Genomic DNA, 19506 nt, shown 5'->3' with positions numbered 1-19506 from the left:
GCCCTTGCCACGCGAGTGCTGGAAAAGAGTTGGGAACTCTTGGCATAGAGGCATCGATCCCAACCAAGAGCTTGTCCAAAAAGTGGTTGTTCTTCCGTTTCCTAGCTGCACTGAGGTGGCCGATGCAAAGAGCACACGATCGTCGTGATCGCATGGGACGGGAAAGCTCATCCAGGGGCTATGCTGTTGCTGCCATGAAAGCCAGAGCCATCGCATCCGTAGGGCCGCGCCGAAACGGTGGAGATCCAGGATGCCCAGCCCTCCCTTGTCCACCGGCCGGCATACCTTATCCCAAGCCACCTTGCATTTGGCCCCGGTGATTTTCTCGTCCTGCGCCCAGAGGAACTGCCTGCGAGCCTTGTCCACTTCTCTTAGGATTTTCTTTGGGACCTTGAGGACGGTCATGGCAAACACTGGCAGCGCAGTTAGCACCGCACGCACGAGGACTCGCCTGCCAGCCATGCTCATGAGCCGGCCCTTCCATCCCGCCAGCCTAGATCGAATTCGGTCGGTTATGAATTGGAGGTGCACCAGCCTTAATTTCCTCGTGGAAATGGGCAGTCCAAGATAGGTGGTTGGAAAAGAGGTTTGCTGTCCTCCGAAACTAGCAAGCACCTCAGACAGCTGAATGTCATTGCAGTTTATTGGAATCACCGAAGACTTAGCCTGGTTCAGTTTGAGCCCCGTGCAGTCGCCAAATTTTTTCAGTAGAAAAAGCAGCGTTTCCACTTCTTCCTTCTCTGGATTTGCAAAGATCACCGCATCATCCGCGTATAGGCTGGCTCTCATGCTGATCCCCCGACCTGGCAGCGGAGCCATTGCTCCCTCCGCTGCAGCGGCTGTGAGCAGGTGGTGCAACGGGTCGATTGCCATGATGAAGAGCAGCGGGAAGAGGGGATCGCGTTGTCTGAAACCGCACCTGTGGGAGATCTGCGGTCCAGGGACTCCGTTGAGCATGCATGACGACGATGCCGTAGATAGCAGCAGTGCGATCCAATCACGCCATCTTGGTGGGAAGCCCATCCGCTCCATCAGCTCAAACATGTACTCCCAGGAGACTGAATCGAAGGCCTTTGCTATGTCCAGTTTGAAAAACAGAGCCTTCTTGTTCATGCGGTGCAGCATCCTTACTGAACTTTGAACGTATTGGAAGTTGTCGTGGATGCACTTTCCTTGTTGAAATGTCGTCTGTGCCGGGGAGATGATCGCACTGAGTGCCCCGGACATCCTAGTCGAGAGCACCTTCGAGATTAGTTTTGCGATTGAGTGTATGAGGCTGATCGGCCGGAAATGTCCCACTTCAGAAGCTCCGTTTTTCTTGGGCAGGAGCACAATGAGGGCAGTGTTGAGGCTTGCAAAGTTTTGCCCTGAGAGGTGATAGAATTTTTGAAAAACAGCCATGATGTCCTCTTTATTATGTGCCAACAAGATCTGAAAAAATGGCCATTGAAACCGTCCGGACCCGGGGCTTTATCCGCTGGGGAGTCGACTATCACTGCCCAAACTTCTGCGTGCGAGAAGGGAGCGTCCAAACCCTGCGGGTCGATCCTCGGGACGTTTATCCTGTCCCAGTTTAGGATTGCTTGGCGTGATTCCTATTTGCCCAGACTGCTTTGGAAGTGATCATGAATCATTTTTTCTTTTTCCTCATGTTCGTAAGCCACTGTGCTGCCGCTTGCAAGAGAATGAATGTAGTTTTTTCTGCTTCTTGCTCTCATTTTAGCGTGGAAAAACATAGTGCTCGCATCACCAACCCGCAGCCATGTGATCCTTGAAGCTTGCCTCCTCCATGCTCTCTCGATGGCTGCCAACCCTAGGACCTTGAGCTTCAGCTGCTTTCTGAGGTTGATCTCGGCTGCCGACAGTCTTCTGCTCTCCTGGGCTAGATCAAGCAAACAGATGACTTCATTTGCTATGTGAAACTGCATGGTTGCCCTCCCAAAAGTGGTTTTGCTCCATATCTTCAGGTCCGCTGCCGTCCTCTCAAACTTCTTCTTCACCCTAACAAAAGGGCAGTCATGGTGCACTGGCCGTTGCCACGCTCGCAGAACAGTTTCTGTGAAGCGGGGGAAGCGCGGCCAGAAACTCTCAAACCTGAAACGTGCCTGTCTACATGGCTTGCTTGTGGCTGTCAGGTATAGCAGGCAATGATCCGAAAAAGATGTAGAGGCATCCACTAGGATGTGATCAGGGTGCAGTACTTCCCAGTGCTCGTTGCAGAACACTTTGTCGATGCTGCAAAGCGTTGGCACTTCTCTTTCGTTGCTCCAAGTGAAACGTCGGTTTTTGCATTTTATCTCCCTCAGTCCAGATTGATCAATGGCCCTCCTGAACTTTTCAATCATTCTTCTGTTTATATTGGCATTGTTCTTGTCAGCAGCCTGGTAGGTCATGTTAAAATCGCCATTGATCATCCATGGCTCTGCTGTAGATGGAGCTGTCGCAGCGATTTCAGCCAGGAAGCTATCTTTCTGGGCGTCATCTGTTGGCCCATACACCGTGGTGATCCAGAAGTGCAGCCCAGAGTGGAGCTCAAGAACCCTAGCCGTAATGGATAACCTTCCTATGCTATGAGAAACTACGTCGACTACCGTTTTGTCCCAGAAAATGGCCGCACCCCCTCTAGTACCTACAGCTGGGAGGACGACGCAGCCTTGCAGCGAGGAGGCACCGATCTCCCTGGCCATCGCCGTCGACCACACCTCTATCTTGGTCTCCTGCAAACACAACATTGCTAATCTATGCGCGGTGGCCACGTCGTTGATCGCAGTACGCTTCGCAAGGCAGTTTAGTCCCCTAACATTCCATGACATGAAGTTTATGGTATTGTCATTCATCTAAAAACCAGTTGTTGCTCCGCCAGCTGAAAAAACTACTAATGCAGGGACGAAACACCATCACATACAGCCTGGGGCGGCGACGGCCACCAGTAGGCCCAAAACCCCGTCGCCACGCAGCTAACCACATCATCGAGGAACTAAACATTGACACTAAACCTAGCTCAAGTCGGTTGAAGACCAGCCGCTGGTGGATCCTAGCTACATCTGATAATGCTAACATTACTACACTTGCAGAATCTCCTCAGCATCTGCCAGACCTGCCATGCCCGCCGCGATCTTGAGAGCGCCTTGATCGAGGCCGGTGAGCTTTGCAATGGCAGCGATGTCGCCCTCCGACAGTGGCTCCTGGAAGCGCTTCATGATCTGGGCGGCCGCTTTTGGTGTCATCTTGTCCTTTGGGCCGAGCTCGCCAAGCTCCTGGATGAGGCGCAGCACCGCCCTCTAGGCCACTGGGGTGGTGATGCCTGCCGCAGCCTGACGTGCGCTCCGGCGAGAGGGGGCCGAGAGAGCCCTGGACTTTGGCGGAGCAGGGTGGCGAGGGCGTGGAGGCTGGCGCGGAAGAATGGGTGCGGGCACCGCCTCGAACAGCTGAGCCGCTTGCTCATTGCGGCTGTCGATCACCATCCCGCCCACCTGTTGGGTCACCGCATCGAGCTGGAAGCCCACCGTGGCTGCTGCAGGGGAGCTGACGCAGGGCAGCAGGCACGGCAGCATCTCTGGGCTCTCGAGCTCCCCTGGCTTGACACTCAGGCGGGATGGAGGGGAGCGACCACCGTCTTCGAAAGCAAGCGGGCTGCGCAGGGCTTCGATCATCGCGTTCTCCATCTCCAACTGCATGCAGTCCGTGCGCGGGGGCGGCGAGAGGGCGCGCCCCGAGTCGGAGAAGGAGAAGAATTGAGCGACCGGGTCCGCTTCAGCGGGCCGTCTGCACCGGTCGAAGCGGCTTGGGCGGCGTGGCGCGCAGAGTGTTGGTGTTGGAGCTCGAACCCTCCTCCTTGCGGCCCACGGAGCGGCGGCTTCCGACCGGGGTGCGGTTGCGCTGGCGATGCACGCAAAAAAATGAAAATGAAAATATGAAAGTTCTTGAGTTTCAAAGGAATTCATGCATTTTGAGAAAAAAATAAAAATATGAAAAACATAAAAGGGGAAAATAGGAAAAACCAAACAAAAAAGGCCAAGGAAAAAAGGACTGGAAGCTTCCCAAAACCAGTCACCGACTTCCACTCGAATACTTCAGCTTTCTCTAAAAAAACGCAGTTCAGCCCCACCGAAAGAAATTAAGGAGGGGGCGTCGGCGGCCTGACCTCGCCCGTCCCCGACGGCGAAAGACGCTTCCTCTTCTAGCCTCACGTCGATTGGTTGATGTGAGCTCTTCTCTTTCCAAACGGCAAGATAATTTCCGTTCTCCCTGTGTTTCATTTCCTACACACTGATTTTACATGTCCTCTAGCGAGCTGATGCATGGATTATTGTTTGTTGGTGGTTTTTCTGCGCAATTGGCCGCGGAAATTAGTCCATTGCATTGATGCCCGCTTGCGCATTTGTCTGGCCGATTCTCCAGGGTCGATCCTGGAAAGATACCTGTTGAAAATATGCCTTAGAGGTAATAATAAATTGGTTATTATCATATTTCTTTATTAATGATAAAGATTTAGAATTGTATTGACCGGAAACTTAAATAAAAGTGTGAATACATACACAAATACTATGTCCGTAGTGAGCCTCTAGTAGACTAGCTCGGTGATCAAAGATGATTAAGGTTTTCTAACCATAGACATGAGTTGTCATTTGATAACGGGATCACATCATTAAAAGAATGATGTGATGGATAAGACTCAACTGTAAGCTTAACATTTGATCGTATCACTTGAATTTATTGCTATAGCTTTCTTCATGTCAAGTATCTATTCCTAAGACCATGAGATCATGCAACTCCTGGATACCGGAGAAATACCTTGTGTGCTATCAAACGTCACTTCATAACTAGGTGATTATAAAGATGCTCTACAGGTATCTCCGAAGGTGTCTGTTGGGTTGGCATGGATCGAGACTAGGATTTGAACCTTTCGTGTGAGGGGAGGTATCTTTGGGCCCTCTCGGTAATACAACATCGTAAAGAGTTTGCAAGCAATGTGGCTAATGAGTTAGTCACGAGATCTTGTATTACGGAACAAGTAAAGAGACTTGTCGATAATAAGATAGAACTAAGTATGGAGATACCGACGATCGAATCTCAGGCAAGTAACATATTCCCAGACAAAGGGAATTGCATACGGGATTAACCGAATCGTTGACATCATGGTTCAAACGATAAATGATCTTCCTGGAATATGTAGGAACCAGTATGACAGGTGGATTAGTCTCATTTGAGCGCGCTTATGACAGGCGGGCCCCATTTTTTGCATAGGTGGCGTAACAGTTCACAAGAGATGGCGGGTCTTTTGCAAAAATGTGCCAAACTTTCTCCCCGGACCGCTGGCCATCCCCAAGCCTTCCCCCGCCGCGGACCAGATAGCCCTCGCCCTTCTAACGCCATGCCCCATGCCGGATCCGCGGCCGGCGCCTCAAAACCTCCTAGCATGCTCGCAGTGTAGTGCGTGGTTGTCTCCGCCGCCACGCCGCTCTCAGCCCGGTCTCCCCACCAACAGTGGCGGCGCTGGGGTCTTCTTGGGACTTCCCTGGAATACCCAAGTATTTCGCGTAAAACATTTAGTACATATACAGTAGAAGGAATAGAGCCACGGCAAAAAAGCTACGCACGAGAGCAGACACGACCGAGTCAGCGTCTGGCTAAGAGGGCGCGGGAGTGGCTCGTCTCCCTCCCTCGATTCAGTACTGCCCCGAGCTGCCAAGCCCCAGTTTCAATCGATCCCCTTTTCCCAAACCTAGCTCCCCTGATTCAGCCTCCCCTGGAATCAGGTCCGGCTCCGGCGGCCAGGTCGGCCCTCTCCTTCCTCCCTCACCTCACCCCTTGGTCCCCTCCCCTCGGCCGCCCTCTCCCTCTCCCTCCCCTGCTAGTCCGCCCTTGCCCAGACGCTCTCCGACCCTCTACCGCTCTGCGCCGACCTCTGTGGCGATGCGGCTTCGCCAGGTGCCGGTCCGCCTCCGACCTCCCGGTTGGCGGCTCCCCGGCCCAAGTAGGCGCCCAGCCCCTCCCGGCTCACCTCCACGGCTCCGCCCTAGACATTCTGCATCTATTAGTATGCTAGTGTTGTTTTGTTCATATATTGCTAGTGGTCTGTTGTTTGGTTCATATACTATATTTAGAGAAAAAAATTAGATGAATATCCAGCCTTCATTTTCTGGTGCGGCCACTGGCCACCAAGAACCCGATGGCGCCTCCTCCGCCTCGCGAACGAGGTGGCCGCCGCATCTCCCGCAAGCAGCAACAACTAGCACGCATGCACAGTGCTCGGTGTTGCAAGAAGTACTTTGTTTACTGCGGATCTAAGTGTGGGTTGATTGATTCTTCCCGGTTGGATGCGGACGTACAAGCACAGGAGCTAGTTGTTGAATCTATTCTAGCCACCGGCTAGACATACCCATATACGGCGCTCGCCTACTTGAAAGACTGCCGGCGTTGACCGCCTCGGTGTCGGTGGTGGCGGAGGGTGTCCTGCAGGGCCATGCACGGGCAGCTGCTCCCGGCGGCGTGCGGTTCGTCGCCATGGGCTCCATGCCGTCAGGCGCGGCGGCAGCGCAACGACCGGCTGCGACCACCTAGCGGCGGCGACAGGCGGGATTCCGGCAGCACATGGCACAGTGCTACAGTTCTATGCACGGGCTGATCGCTTTAGTTTTTGTGTAAAGGGTGTCTATGTAAAATTTTAGGGACTATTTGGTAAATTTAGACCAACCCCCGTCTCCGTGAACTGTTATGCCACGTAAGGGAGATGCGGGACCAGACTGCCATAAACACGCTCAAATAAGTCTAATCCACCGCAGATCAGTGTTATTTGCCAAACAATTACTTTAGACATGCTGTTTTTGAAAAAAAGTAAATTCGTGTTTTCTGTTGATCTAGCCTTTAATGTGGTGGTTTCTTACAATTAACTCAGTTGCTCGTTGTGAGACAAGAAATTGCGTTTTCGATTTTGCATCATTTATTCTTGCAACTGATGGCGGTGCCTATGATCTGATCGGTCGAATTATTGGTGAGAAAACAACTGTGTATTTACCACGGTTCAACCTTATCCATTTTCCTTGAGAAAATTGACCTTACCACACAAACCATACAAGATCGACTCGTTGATTGAAATTTTGATCAGACCACGCAAAAAATCACTTGGAAAGAAACTTTTAACCATTGCATTGCCAGCATTGATACTTTGATAAATGCCATTGCAGACGTGGCTTGTATATCGAATTAACCATTATTTTGCGGTGTAATTTTGCCGTATGTACTTTTTCTAAGTGGCAACTTTCGAATAGTCAGAGTTGACAGTACTATGTAGATTATTCATGTCAAGATAAGTGTAAAGTCAAAACAAGCAGAAGAAGCTATCCAGTTATGAGTGAAGGATGATGATATGAGTGCATGACACGTCACCACCCTCGCTCAATCCAGATAGACTAGAACATGCTTTAAACCGGTCTTAGATTAGCAGTTAACAATATAAGAGCAAATATACTAGTGGGCTATAAGCCCGCTTGCATGGCACTTTTGCCTATGTGTAGGAGAGAGACAAGTAAAAAAGTGAAGAAGTGGACACTATAGCACCACACTTTTTTAGAACTCCCTCTAATCCATATTAACTGCTGTGGATTTACTAAGTCGGCGACAATTAATATCGATCGGCAGGAGTGCTTATTTTGTTTTCATTTAGCCTAATGAAAATCACAAAAAAAATACAAAAGTGTGAACATATTTTTAGATTTTTATCTTTATTTGAAAATTTCAAACCTTTTCGAAATGTTTATGATTTTTTTGGAAGACGCGAGCATTTTCTGAAAGGTGAACATTTTTGGGATTTTTTTAAAACACGAATATATTTTGAAATTCCAAACATTTCTTACAGACAAATCAAAAAATGTTCCCTCTGTCCCAAAATAAGTGACTAAATTTTGTACTAACTTTAGTGCAAAGTTGAGTCACTTATTTTGTGACGCAGGGAGTATTTTTTTTTATAAGTATGAACTTTTAAAAATTCAGAGTAAAATTTTGAGATTCAGAATGTTTATGGACATTTTTTTAGAAAACAAAAAACCATTAAAAATAGCGAAAACATACCATAACCTTCTAAAATGTTTATACATAAATCAGTAAAACCCATACAAAACCTTTCGGTAGGATCGCTCAATAGCTGCTTTGTGCAAAGTGACGGCCATGCCCCTCCCTATTCGTAGTGGACCGGTGTGGGGATCACAAAGGCAAGCAACACACGCCACCGCAATAAAACGGAACATAAAAGCAGGTGGACCACAGTTGCTGCACACTACGACAGTTACCTTTTTGGTTTAATTGGCCAGGCTGGCTGGTCATTTATTTTTGGGGTAGGTGCCAGAAGCCGTTTCTTCACTTGCCTGAAACGTAAGCAATTAAAGGATGAGTGTCGCAATTTCGTTCGGCGACTTCACCTCACCCGTCCCCGGCATCGACTTGCAATTCTTCTCCCCTAACCCCAGTTTGACCAGCGTTCCCCAACATCAATGGCGGCGATATCCAAGGTGCTTGAGGACGACGACCTCCTCAGTGAGATCCTCCTCCGCACCGTCTTCACCACCACCCTTCTCAACTCCGCCCTCGTATGCACACGCTGGCTCGCCCATGCCTCCAACCGTGCCTTCCTCCGTCAATTTCGTGAGATCCACCCGCCCCGCCTTCTTGGCTTCTACATCAACAAAGGTCAGAGCACCCCGCACTTCATCCCAATATTACCTCAGCCCCGTGAACTCACTGCTGTCATCCGTCGCGCAACCTCTAGCATGGGCACCTATCAGAGAGTACCCTCGGTACCAACCTACATCCTTGGTTGCCGGAATGGCAACATACTCATTAGGCAGCATGATGAAATTGGAACCACGTTTGCAGTGCACAAAGTGGTGTGTCCTGAGAGAGGCATGGACATCCTCCCACCGTTTCCACGCCCCCAATCTCCGTACTTATTTGACGGTACTGCTTACTCTAGAATCATGTCCAAAGAAGAGGGCGATGCCTTGTCTTACTTGTATGTGTTGATGCACCAAACAACGGATGGAAAATATAGGGTATACATATATATCTTGAAACATGGCATATGGCGCATGAATCATAGCTTGATCATACAGGAGCCCCCTCGTCCATGGTCAGTACTTAAATCTGTGTTGTCCAACAATAAAATCTATGTGCCAGCTGGCTGGAGCAACATTATTGTCTTGGATATGGCGGCCTCAAGTTTCTCCATAATTGAGCTTCCAGAAGGGATGGAGTATGGTGAGAGAAACACCATATTGTCACAGGCCAATGATGTTGTTGGTGTGTATCTTATCCATGTCAAGAAGTTTCAACTTCGCATCTGGCTCCACGATGGGTACACATGGTTGCTGACGGACACCATTTTATTGCGTGAGATGTTTGCTGATTTGAGTGTGTCAGATGGCAATGCTTCTCTCCTAATAAACCAGGCAGGAGACAATGTTGAGTTTGTGTTCTTGGACATGGGTCGATGCACATTCCTCTTGGACATCAAGCGCAGAATAATGCATAAGGTGTATGAGAAGGAAGACGGTGATAAATTTTTCTGTGAAATCCATCCTCTTATGATGATCTGGCCTCCCGTATTTCCTGCACTCAAGGATGATCCTACAAGGTTTGTTTTTTGGCCTTCATATAATCTATTGTCTTGTTGAGGTTATAATGTTTTTGAATTGTACACTCTATCAATCTATTTTCTATTTTGTTGCTTTGTCTTGTTGTGTGCAATAAAGCTAAAATCTGTAGCTTAGATCAATACACCAACATATCCGGTGTAGTTGCAGAATGAATGGCATTGCCAAACTATTAGTCCTCTATTATTTTAGTTAATGTTTCATCAACAATCATGGTGTAGTACATTCATGGAATGGTGGTAGGTACATAATTGATTCCTCGGGCCATTTTAGGATGACTAGTAAGCAACAATTGAGATGTTTTCTCTACCTGTAGCATGATTTATAAACGCTACAGTTGCTTTTTTGTCTACGTGGTCATGACTGTTGTTGTTGTCTTGGGTTATATATACGGGAAATTAGAGGGAGGGATTAGCAGTTGAAGAATGGAAGTTCATGTATTGCATCTTCTTCATTTCTCATATATTGATATCACATTATATGAATTTTTATCACCAGTAGGCTAAGCTCGAATGGTGAACCTCACTCATGTTACTCTGGATGTAGATACTTGCAGTTTCTTAGAATACTGTAGTTGTTCTTTTTGCGAGAAAGGATATGGTAGTGTCATGGAATAAAATTTCCATGTATGTCTATTTAAGCATGCCATTATTCACATACCTATCAATTCTGGATAACATAGCTTACACCGGCACACTTGTGTTGTTGAATGTTTTTCAATTTCAATATACCACAATGATATTTTCGCCCTACATGTCAAGTGTATAATCCTATCTAAAAACTCCCCATTGGTGACTTTTACCCTCATTGACTATTGTTTCTTTACTTTTCACGCTGTAGAAGGAAAAATACACCACGTTTGGGGTATGGAAACATCTAGTCATCATTGCTTGGTCAATTATATCATTCTGCATTTTGAGTGACACATAACATTTGAATGTTGTTGCACAATTACTTGCCTTAGCAATTTGTCTTGTTCCACTTGTTCTTAATCGTCTTCATCCCTGATCCTTTGTGTTTTCTTATTTTGTTTGGAACAGAAATGCCATGCTCAGGCTGAAGATCAAGGATATGGAGGCACACTAGCTATCTCCACTACCAATAAACTGGAGCTCCATCATAGATGAGTTGAGAATAAATGCACCCCAAAGTTTCTCCTTAGTTTTGATGGATGACATGTGACAACCTGGAAAGTTATGAGCACATGTTTTTAATATCTAGAGCTACCTACCTGGTTTCGATCCTTTCTAGAGTTTAAGACCTATTATTATTATGCTTGATTATCATGATATATCTTTTGCATGATTTTCTTCACCTTGTTATTACCTCTGAAAGCCCTAGTCATGTATCATGATTTATGCTTGATGTCTACTCTATTGTATCTGCAAAGCAATAAATGGGGGAAGACTTGAGAGAGAGAGAGAGAGAGAAGATGACAACATCAACTCTGTTGTTTGCCTCAAATTGTTGTTTCCCCCAAATCAGATGCATGCTGCCACTTCAGGTAGGTGCTATGCAGATGGCTGCAAACATGATTGAGTCAACCTGCTCAATAATGCAGCACATGAATCTGCTGCAATTTGTTGTACATCACTCTCAACCTTCATCGGAACATGCTTCATATCCTTCACAGGGCTACTCAGAATCCAAGCACAACTGTTATATACTCTTGGTGGCTAATATAAAGCTCATAGCTTTCTTCTAGCAATATACATTGTGAAGCACCTGCAAATTTCTCAATATCTTCTTCTCCCGTGAAATATGGCATTCCATACAATTAAGTCTAAAAATGATGCTGAATCGGCAGTTTCGTGCGCGGTTTTTGTTTGTTTTGTATGATTTTCGGTCGGGTACCTTAATTAATTGGACCAACTCTCTTCTTCAGTATGCAGTGTGGGAGCTCCCCGCCCTTTGACAACTGTGGATTTACCACTATTCAACCTTATCCATTTTCCTTTAGAAAATTGGCCCTACCACACAAAAACCATACAAGATTGACCCGTTGATTGAAATTTTCATCACACCACAGAAAAAATTCACTTGGAAAGAATTTAACCATTGCATTGCCAGCATTCTGGTACTTCGATAAATGCCATTGCGGCCACGTCTTGGATATCGAACTAACCATTATTTGCAGTGTAGTTTCCCCGTAAGTACTTTTTCAAAGTGGCATCTTTCGAATATGACGAGTTGTCAGTACTATGTGGATTATTCACGTCAAGATAATGTTGGAAATATGCCCTAGAGGCAATAATAAATTGGAAATTAGCATATTTCCTTATTCATGATAATCGTTTATTATCCATACTAGAATTGTATTGATCGGAAACTCAAATACATATGTGGATACATAGACAAACACGTGTCCCTAGTGAGCCTCTACCGGATTAGCTCGTTGACCAAAGATGGCTATGGTTTCCTAATCATGGACATGAGTTGTCATTTGGTAACGGGTTCACATCATTAGGAGAATGATGGGATGGACAAGACCCAAACTATGAACGTAGCATATGATCGTGCCAAGTTTATAGCTTGTTTTCTACATGTCAAGTATACGTTCCTATGACCATGAGATCATGCAAGTCACTGACACCGGAGGAATACCTTGTGTCTATCAAACGTCGCAACGTAACTGGGTGACTATAAAGCTGCTCTACAGGTATCTTCGAGGGTGTCTGTTGAATTGGCATGGATCAAGACTGAGATATGTCACTCCATATGACGGAGAGGTATGTCAGGGCCCACTCGGTAATACAACATCACAATAAGCTTGCAAGCAATGTGACCCATGACTTAGTCACGAGATTTTGTATTACGGAACGAGTAAAGAGACTTGCCGGTAACGAGAATGAACTAGGTAAGGAGATACCGACGATAGAATCTCGGGCAAGTAACATACCGATAGATAAAGGGAACTATCACTACAAAAAAAGACACATCCGTGACCTTTTGGGCCGAACGAAATTTTTTTCTGTCATACATATGACACTTCTATGACGATAATTGTGACAAAACCCGGTATCATCATAGATGTGGAGGGCTCCTACTTCTATGACAAAAATCATGACAGGAAATGGGCTTTTCGTCCTGAGCGGGCCGAAGACGCAGCTGCATGACATTCTTTGGGCCGTCCATGACGGAAAAAACCATGGTAGAAGCGAGGGCAAGGAAAATTTTGGGGAGTTCCCGGTTACGGTGGGAGGTCAGGGGCCGAGCGATGCGCGTTTCTCTCATACACGTACGCGCGTGTGTGCGAGGCATTGGCTCTAACTGAACCCGTGCGAGGCGTTGGGCTCTAACTGAACCCGAGTGATTGCACTGCAGGCTACGTATTACTGAACCCGAGCGATCAATCGATGGCTGTTAACTGAACCCGATCGAGCGATTCCTTCGCTACTGCTGCTAACTGAAGCCGATCGATGCTGCCTCTGGGATGAATAGTGAGCGTTGCGGGGGGGTGGATGAACAGTGAGCGATGGCGTTGCCTCTGGATGAACAGGACCCCGTGGTGTGGTGGAAGGCTGGATGAACAGTAGACGGTGGAGGGGTGCCCGTGGAGGGGTGGTTGAACAGGACCCCGTGGTGTGGAGGGCTGGATGAACAGTAGACGGTGGAGGGGCGCCCGTGGAGGGGTGGTTCAACGGGACCTCATGGTGTGGAGGGCTGGATGAACAGTAGACGGTGGAGGGGTGGTTCAATAGTAGTCGGTGGAGTAGCGCGCGGTGGAGGCTGGATGAACAGGAGCCCGTGGAGGCTGGAGGAGGTCGACGGTAGCCTGTGGAGGCTGGAGGAGGTCGATGGTGGAGATGAACAGTATCCCGTGGAGTCCCGTTTTGCGGTACGCCAGACCCCTCCCGATGAACAGGACCCCCGTTTCGACCGTAGGAGGTCCGTTTCCTCCATTTTGCGGTACGCCAGACCCCTCCCGATGAACAGGATCCCGTTTCGAACGTGGCCGGTCGAACACAAGGCCGTTTCCTCCGTTTTGCGGTACGCCAAGCCTCGTTTTCATCGCCTGTTCCGTCCAAGCCCTTCCGATGAACATGACCATGCATTCCGTTCCGACCCAGCCGGTTGGCTCCCACGCATTTCGTTGCCTCCCGATGAACACGACGCATTCCGTTGCCTCCCCATGAACACGACGATGACGCTATTTCTCCGTTCCAACCCAGCCATGTCAACAAGCCCTCGCCATACGTATGCGCGAGTAGGCATTCGAGACCCCGCCCGTATGTACACATACGTGGCCGTATTTTCTTTCTTGCATCCTGGCCGATGTACGTACGTGTACATGCTACGTGCGCGCCTCTACTACGACACGGGCGCACCTCTACATCGACCAGTATGTACGTACACGTTCGTGACCAGAATGACAACGCTACGTACGCTTCGACCAGGTGGGTCCCGATTGTCAGGCACTTCCTTGCCTTTGAAGATGTAGCTGGTGGGTCCCAGCAGTCAGGGGCAAACGTTTTTTTCACAAAATACGGTGGCCCGTCCGGTGGGTCCCCGCTGTTAGGTGGAGGAATAATTATTTTGCACGTAATAAGGAGGCACTTTCTTGCTGCGGCCGTGGACCTAGCTGTCAGCCTCTCCACGTACAGTCCACGTCCGATGGAAGCCGTTCCTTGACCATGTTGACCACACCGCGCCGAGATCACCAAGGCGGTGGACGATGGCGAGGCCTAGGAAGGGGACGACGTGGAGCCGGGGAAGACGCGGCAGTGGATGCCCACGCGTAGAGGAGTACGAGGGTTCACTGGTTCACTGCGGTGTGAGACTGTCGTCGCCGCAGAATAACAAGGGTTGTGGTGAGTAGAGGGATGGCCTGGCCAGCGGTGGGAGTAGTAGGGGGCGGTGAGGCCTCCGCCGCATCGCAGTCGGCCTCGGGAGGCAGGAGCACGAGGCACGACCGGCGCTGGTTTGGGCGGCTGGAACAAGAAGACCAGAGGTTGAAGAAGCACTACCACCGTTGGATGGACATCGTATGATCACTGGAGCTAGAATCGTGCATATTGACTAAGCTGACAAAGCCCTCCATCCCCGTCAACTTAGTAGGCCCACAAGTCAGCCTGCCACTATACAGGGTCCCAGCTAACAGGGGGAGTATTCTTTTTTTGTGCGTAATAAGGAGGCACGTCCTTGCGTGTGAAGATATAGCTGGTGGGTTTGAGCTGTCAGCGGCGGTAACATTTTTTTCGCGAAATACAGAGGCCCTTTCGGTGGGTCCCTGATGTCAGGTGGAGGAACCATTATTTTGCACGTAATAAGGAAGCATTTCCTTGCGTGCGGCCGTGGACCCAGCTGTCGGCCTCTCCACGTACAGTCCACTTCAGATGCATGTCGGTCGTTGACCAGGCCGCGCCGAGAGCACCAGGGCGGTGGACGACGACGAGGCCTAGGAAGGGAACGACACGGAGGCAGGGAAGACTCGGCAGTTGGTTCCAACGCGGAGGGGAGTACGACTGTACGAGGGTTTACTGGTTCGTCTGCCATCGTCGGAGAATAACAGCACGTGTGGGTGAGTGGAGCGATGGCTAGGCCAGCGATGGGAGTACGGTGGGGCGGTGAGGCCTGCGCGGCAGCACAGCCAACCGCGGGGAGGAGGGAGCAGGCAGTCCCGCCGGCGCTTGTTTGAGCGGCTGGAGCAGGAAGAGCAGAGATTGAAGAAGCACGACGGCCGTTGGATGGACATCGTATGGTCGCTGGAGCTAGAATCGTTCATATTGACTAAGTTGACAATGCCCTCCGTCCCTGTCAACTTAGTAGGCCCACAAGTAAGCCTCCCACCATGGTGGGTCCCAGCTAGTAGGGGGAGTATTCATTTTTCTGTGCATAATAAGGAGGCACTTCCGGTGGGTCCGAGCTGACAGCGGGGGGAACGTTTTTTTTCCCGAAATACGGTGGTCCGTCCGGTGGGTCCCAGCAGTTAGGGGCAAACGTTTTTTCGCAAAATACGGTGGCCCGTCCGGTGGGTCCCAGGCTCCCTGCTGTCAGGGGGGAAATGTTTTTTTCATGAAATACTGGTGGCCCGTCCGGTGGGTCCTTGCTGTCAGGTGGAGGAATAATTATTTTGCGCGTAATAAGGAGGCACTTCCTTGCGGCTGCCGTGGACCCAGTTGTCAGCCTCTCCACGTACAGTACTCTTCCGATAGAAGTCGGTCGTTGACCACATTGACCACGCCGCGCCAAGAGCACCACGGCGGTGGACGACGGCGAGGCCTAGGAAGGTGACGACGCGGAGCCGGGGAAGACGGGGCAGTGGATGCCCACACGGAGAGGAGTACGAGGCTTCATTGGTTTGGCTGCGGTGTGAGGCTGCCGTCGCCGCAGAATAACAGGGGGAGTGGGTGAGTGGAGGGATGGCCTGGCCAGCGGTGGGAGTAGTATGGGGACGGTGAGGCCTCCGTGGCAGCACAGCCGGCCATGGGAGGCAGGAGCAGGCGGCACGACCGGCGCTGCTTTGGGCGGCTGGGGCAAGAAGACCAGAGGTTGAAGAAGCACTACGGTCGTTGAATGGACATCGTTGACCACACCGCACCGAGAGCACCAAGGCGGTGGACGACGGAGAGGCCTACGAAGGGAACGACACGGAGCCAGGGAAGACACGGCAGTGGTTGCCCACGCGGTGGAGAGTATGAGGGTTGACTGGTTCAGCTGCCGTCGCCGGAAAATAACAGGAGATGTGGGTGAGTAGAGGGATAGACAGGCCAAGGATGCGAGTATGATGGGGCCGTGAGGCCTGCCCGGCAGCACTGCCGACCACGGGAGGCGGGAGCAGGCGGTTCCAACGGTGCTGGTTTGGGCGGCTGGGGCAGGAAGATCAGAGACTGAAGAAGCACGATTGCCGTTAGATTGACATCTAACGGTCTGACGCTGGTAGAGTCGATTGTTGACTAAGTTTCTTTTTTGAGAAACCTTGTGTACGCATGAACTTAGTAGGCCCACAAGTCAGCCTCCAAATCTGTGGCAGACAACATAAAGCCCATTTGCTAATTCTTAAGTAATTTATTACAGCCCATTTTCTGCCCAGGACCACGGTCAAAAAGTTCAACCTTATTTTGCATATTTCGGTGGAGTCCGAACTGTTGTAATCCTGAAATGATAAACATTTTTTAAGAACTTATTGATTTGCCAAAAAATCGTTTTGTTTTTGTAAGCAAATAAGACGTGGGACAACTGAGTTGGTTTAAGGGAAAACCAGTGGTAAAAAGTCAGCGCTGGGTGGGAAAAACAACAAAAATAAGGATGTAAATATGAAAAGGGAATTTTATGTGTTTTCAATGTAATGATACGTGTATATAAACTAGTAAAACTATTGGTAGAGATTAGAAAACGGATGTAGGACATGCGTTTCAAGAGGAGAATAGAACTGGGCTGTGTGTTTGATTTAGTAAAAAAATTGTCTGCGGATGTTGTAAGACAAAATATAACTAACGCTGGCGGGCCAGAGGCCAGTAGATACCTGCTGGATCTTTGTGCCCCGTTGTCGTCATGGGCTGGGCCTGTTAAAAACAAAACCAACCCTGGGCAGTCTACAACCCAGTTGAAACTTGCTCGACATGAAAAAACAATATACGTGTTCAATAAACGAAAGAATTCTGCAAGTACAGACTGATAACTGGGAGGCAGCACAGATATTGTTTTTTATCGTGATAATAAATGCATGCACTTGTTTTGAAAAAATTGGAGAACTGGGAATTCGAACGCCGGGTGCTTATGCTACCCATCAAATAAATATCAGGTGTCTGAAAATTTGTTTCGAAACAAATGATTCAGCTTTATATCCAAGTTGACCCTCGGCATGATGGTTGGAAGCAAATGCAAGTTCATACGAAAAGATCGTTAACAACAATACCAACTTGCGGACGACAAATTAGTACAACTACCAATACCAAACTAACTTATAATCTTTTTACTTCTGGCCCTAGTGTCGTCTGGTACAAAATATTGCAGAGGACCAGCTCCCGCTCCTTCTCTTGCTCCAGGTCCCCGAGGTGGTACTGGTGCATCACCTAGTTGGTCCTCTGCTGGTCGAAGTTCTTGTTGGTGTGCAGCACCAGAACCTTTTTTGTTGCCCGTCTGCCGGCCGTTGACCATCACCGGCAAGGTATTGCCGGTCTTGTGCCACATCACGTGCATGCCGCACTCCGACTGTATCTTGCGACGCGTCCACGTGTACCTTTTGAACGCCCTGGAATTGCGCTGGAAGAAATGCTTCCTTAGGCCACTCAGTGTGATACCTACAGTATTGTGGAATACAGGTTTTAGTTTACCTAGTTGGCATTTTCATAACATCTTTGGCATGTTGTAGTCACTTGTTTCACTTTTTATTTACTGTCAAATTGTAATTGCTTCACCAGGTTTGCGTCTAAAAAATAGAGCTATAAACAAAGGAATATGTTTGTGCAAGTAGACGGCCGATCGATGTCTTACCTGGAAGTTCCTCAGGTTGGGTGTAGCATATGCCGTGCTCGCTGTCGATGGTTGGTATGAACAAATCGATGAGAGACTAAAATCTCGTGCTGTCAGCACTCACTTTGGCCTCAAGGTGCTCGATCAGCTCTTGATCCGTGGGATCAAACTTGACGCCAGCCGGCAGCACCGGCCAATCCTTCTTCGACTTGCATCGGTAATTCCAGTTATATGGTACTCAATGTATGATCAATCGACTGTTTTAAGTGAATGATGAAAGATTTCGACAGATAAGTAGTACTCCAAATCTGAAGTCCAAAATACCTGAACACGCCGCCGGGATTCTTGTGTCACCTCACGCGCAGCGTGTTGTCACGTCAATTCAATGTGCGGACATGATGAATAATTTGACCGACGTATACTAGTACTGCTACTGTACTACTTACTAGTCGTATTTAGTGTCACAATTTATACATAGGTTTAACTAACAAGTACGCACTTGAAGCCTAACTTATATATATATATGGCTTCTGCACAACATCTCCATCATCATTATCAGTACATCCTACGCAGGTGAGTTAGGATGCACTTGATCCCAGGAAGGTATCTATCCTTCAAACCAGAGGAGTGCTTCAAATTAACAACAGGACATAATATACAACAAAAGAGGGTCATGCTACAGCAACAGAATACATGGCTCAGTCTAGATATCAGCACGAATCAAGTTGTGCATATTTGCTGTTGGCATGAACCACATCGCCGCATGTCGGGTTTGCAAAAGCCATCCATCGCATGGAAGCTTGATGCCTTTCACACACTGAAGATTATCTGGCAACAAGCTGTGTCAACGAATCTCTGGATATGGTGATTCATGAAACCCATGGTATGATGTGTAAACACAGCCCCCCTCATGAATGGAAGTTGCATAGCACAGTAATCATCGCCGGTGATATGATGGATGATTGGTTGGATGATCGGATAATTGAGCCCGAGGAACAAGGAATGGTTGCCGAGGCTATAAACCCGCCTCCAGTTGAATACGTCTGACCCAACGGAGCTGGGATCTTTCTCGAACACGAAGCAGCCATAGCCATCAATGTCATGAACGCCCCACGCATTGTACTGCATGTGGTTTGATGTAATGGTTTGGTCAATTTGGTACGTGCGAATGAGCATCAAATGACCGCCGTCAGCTGAACGAGCGATAAACCACCACCCATCGGCTGGTATGATTCCAGGTCCTGAAATCATGAAGGTCAGTGCATTTGCGTCTGCTGCAACAATTCAAATTGGAGACCAAAAGGACAAAAATAAACAATCATGTTCAGAGTATGTGTGGAATTAAGATTATTATAACAGTGACACATATCATAGATAGAGAATTGCAATGCCGTGGTCATAATCATACCTCAAGTTAAAAAAAGAAGCCAATGGCTTTCATATT

At 48.6% G+C, this 19506-nt stretch overlaps 2 protein-coding genes across 2 annotated transcripts; one reads left to right on the top strand and one right to left on the bottom strand.

The window, feature by feature from the left end:
* Positions 1 to 1595: 1595 nt before the first annotated feature.
* On the bottom strand, positions 1596 to 3227 carry LOC147963298 (uncharacterized). Its single transcript, XM_087529538.1, has 2 exons — positions 3067 to 3227; positions 1596 to 2796 (listed from the first exon to the last, which is right to left on the bottom strand). The coding sequence occupies exons 1-2, from the start codon at positions 3225 to 3227 to the stop codon at positions 1596 to 1598; spliced, it is 1362 nt and encodes a 453-aa protein (XP_087385664.1).
* Positions 3228 to 8324: 5097 nt separating this feature from the next.
* Positions 8325 to 10956, top strand: LOC125516165 (uncharacterized). Its single transcript, XM_048681649.2, has 2 exons — positions 8325 to 9628; positions 10688 to 10956. The coding sequence occupies exons 1-2, from the start codon at positions 8490 to 8492 to the stop codon at positions 10731 to 10733; spliced, it is 1185 nt and encodes a 394-aa protein (XP_048537606.2). The 5' UTR covers positions 8325 to 8489; the 3' UTR covers positions 10734 to 10956.
* The last annotated feature ends 8550 nt before the right edge of the window (positions 10957 to 19506 follow it).

Source organism: Triticum urartu, chromosome 6A, assembly GCF_056163025.1.
Source record: "Triticum urartu cultivar PI428250 chromosome 6A, HENAU_Tu73, whole genome shotgun sequence".
Classification (NCBI taxonomy): domain Eukaryota; kingdom Viridiplantae; phylum Streptophyta; class Magnoliopsida; order Poales; family Poaceae; genus Triticum; species Triticum urartu.
Note: the sequence above shows the minus strand (reverse complement) of the source record. Positions and strands in the feature narration are given on the sequence as shown.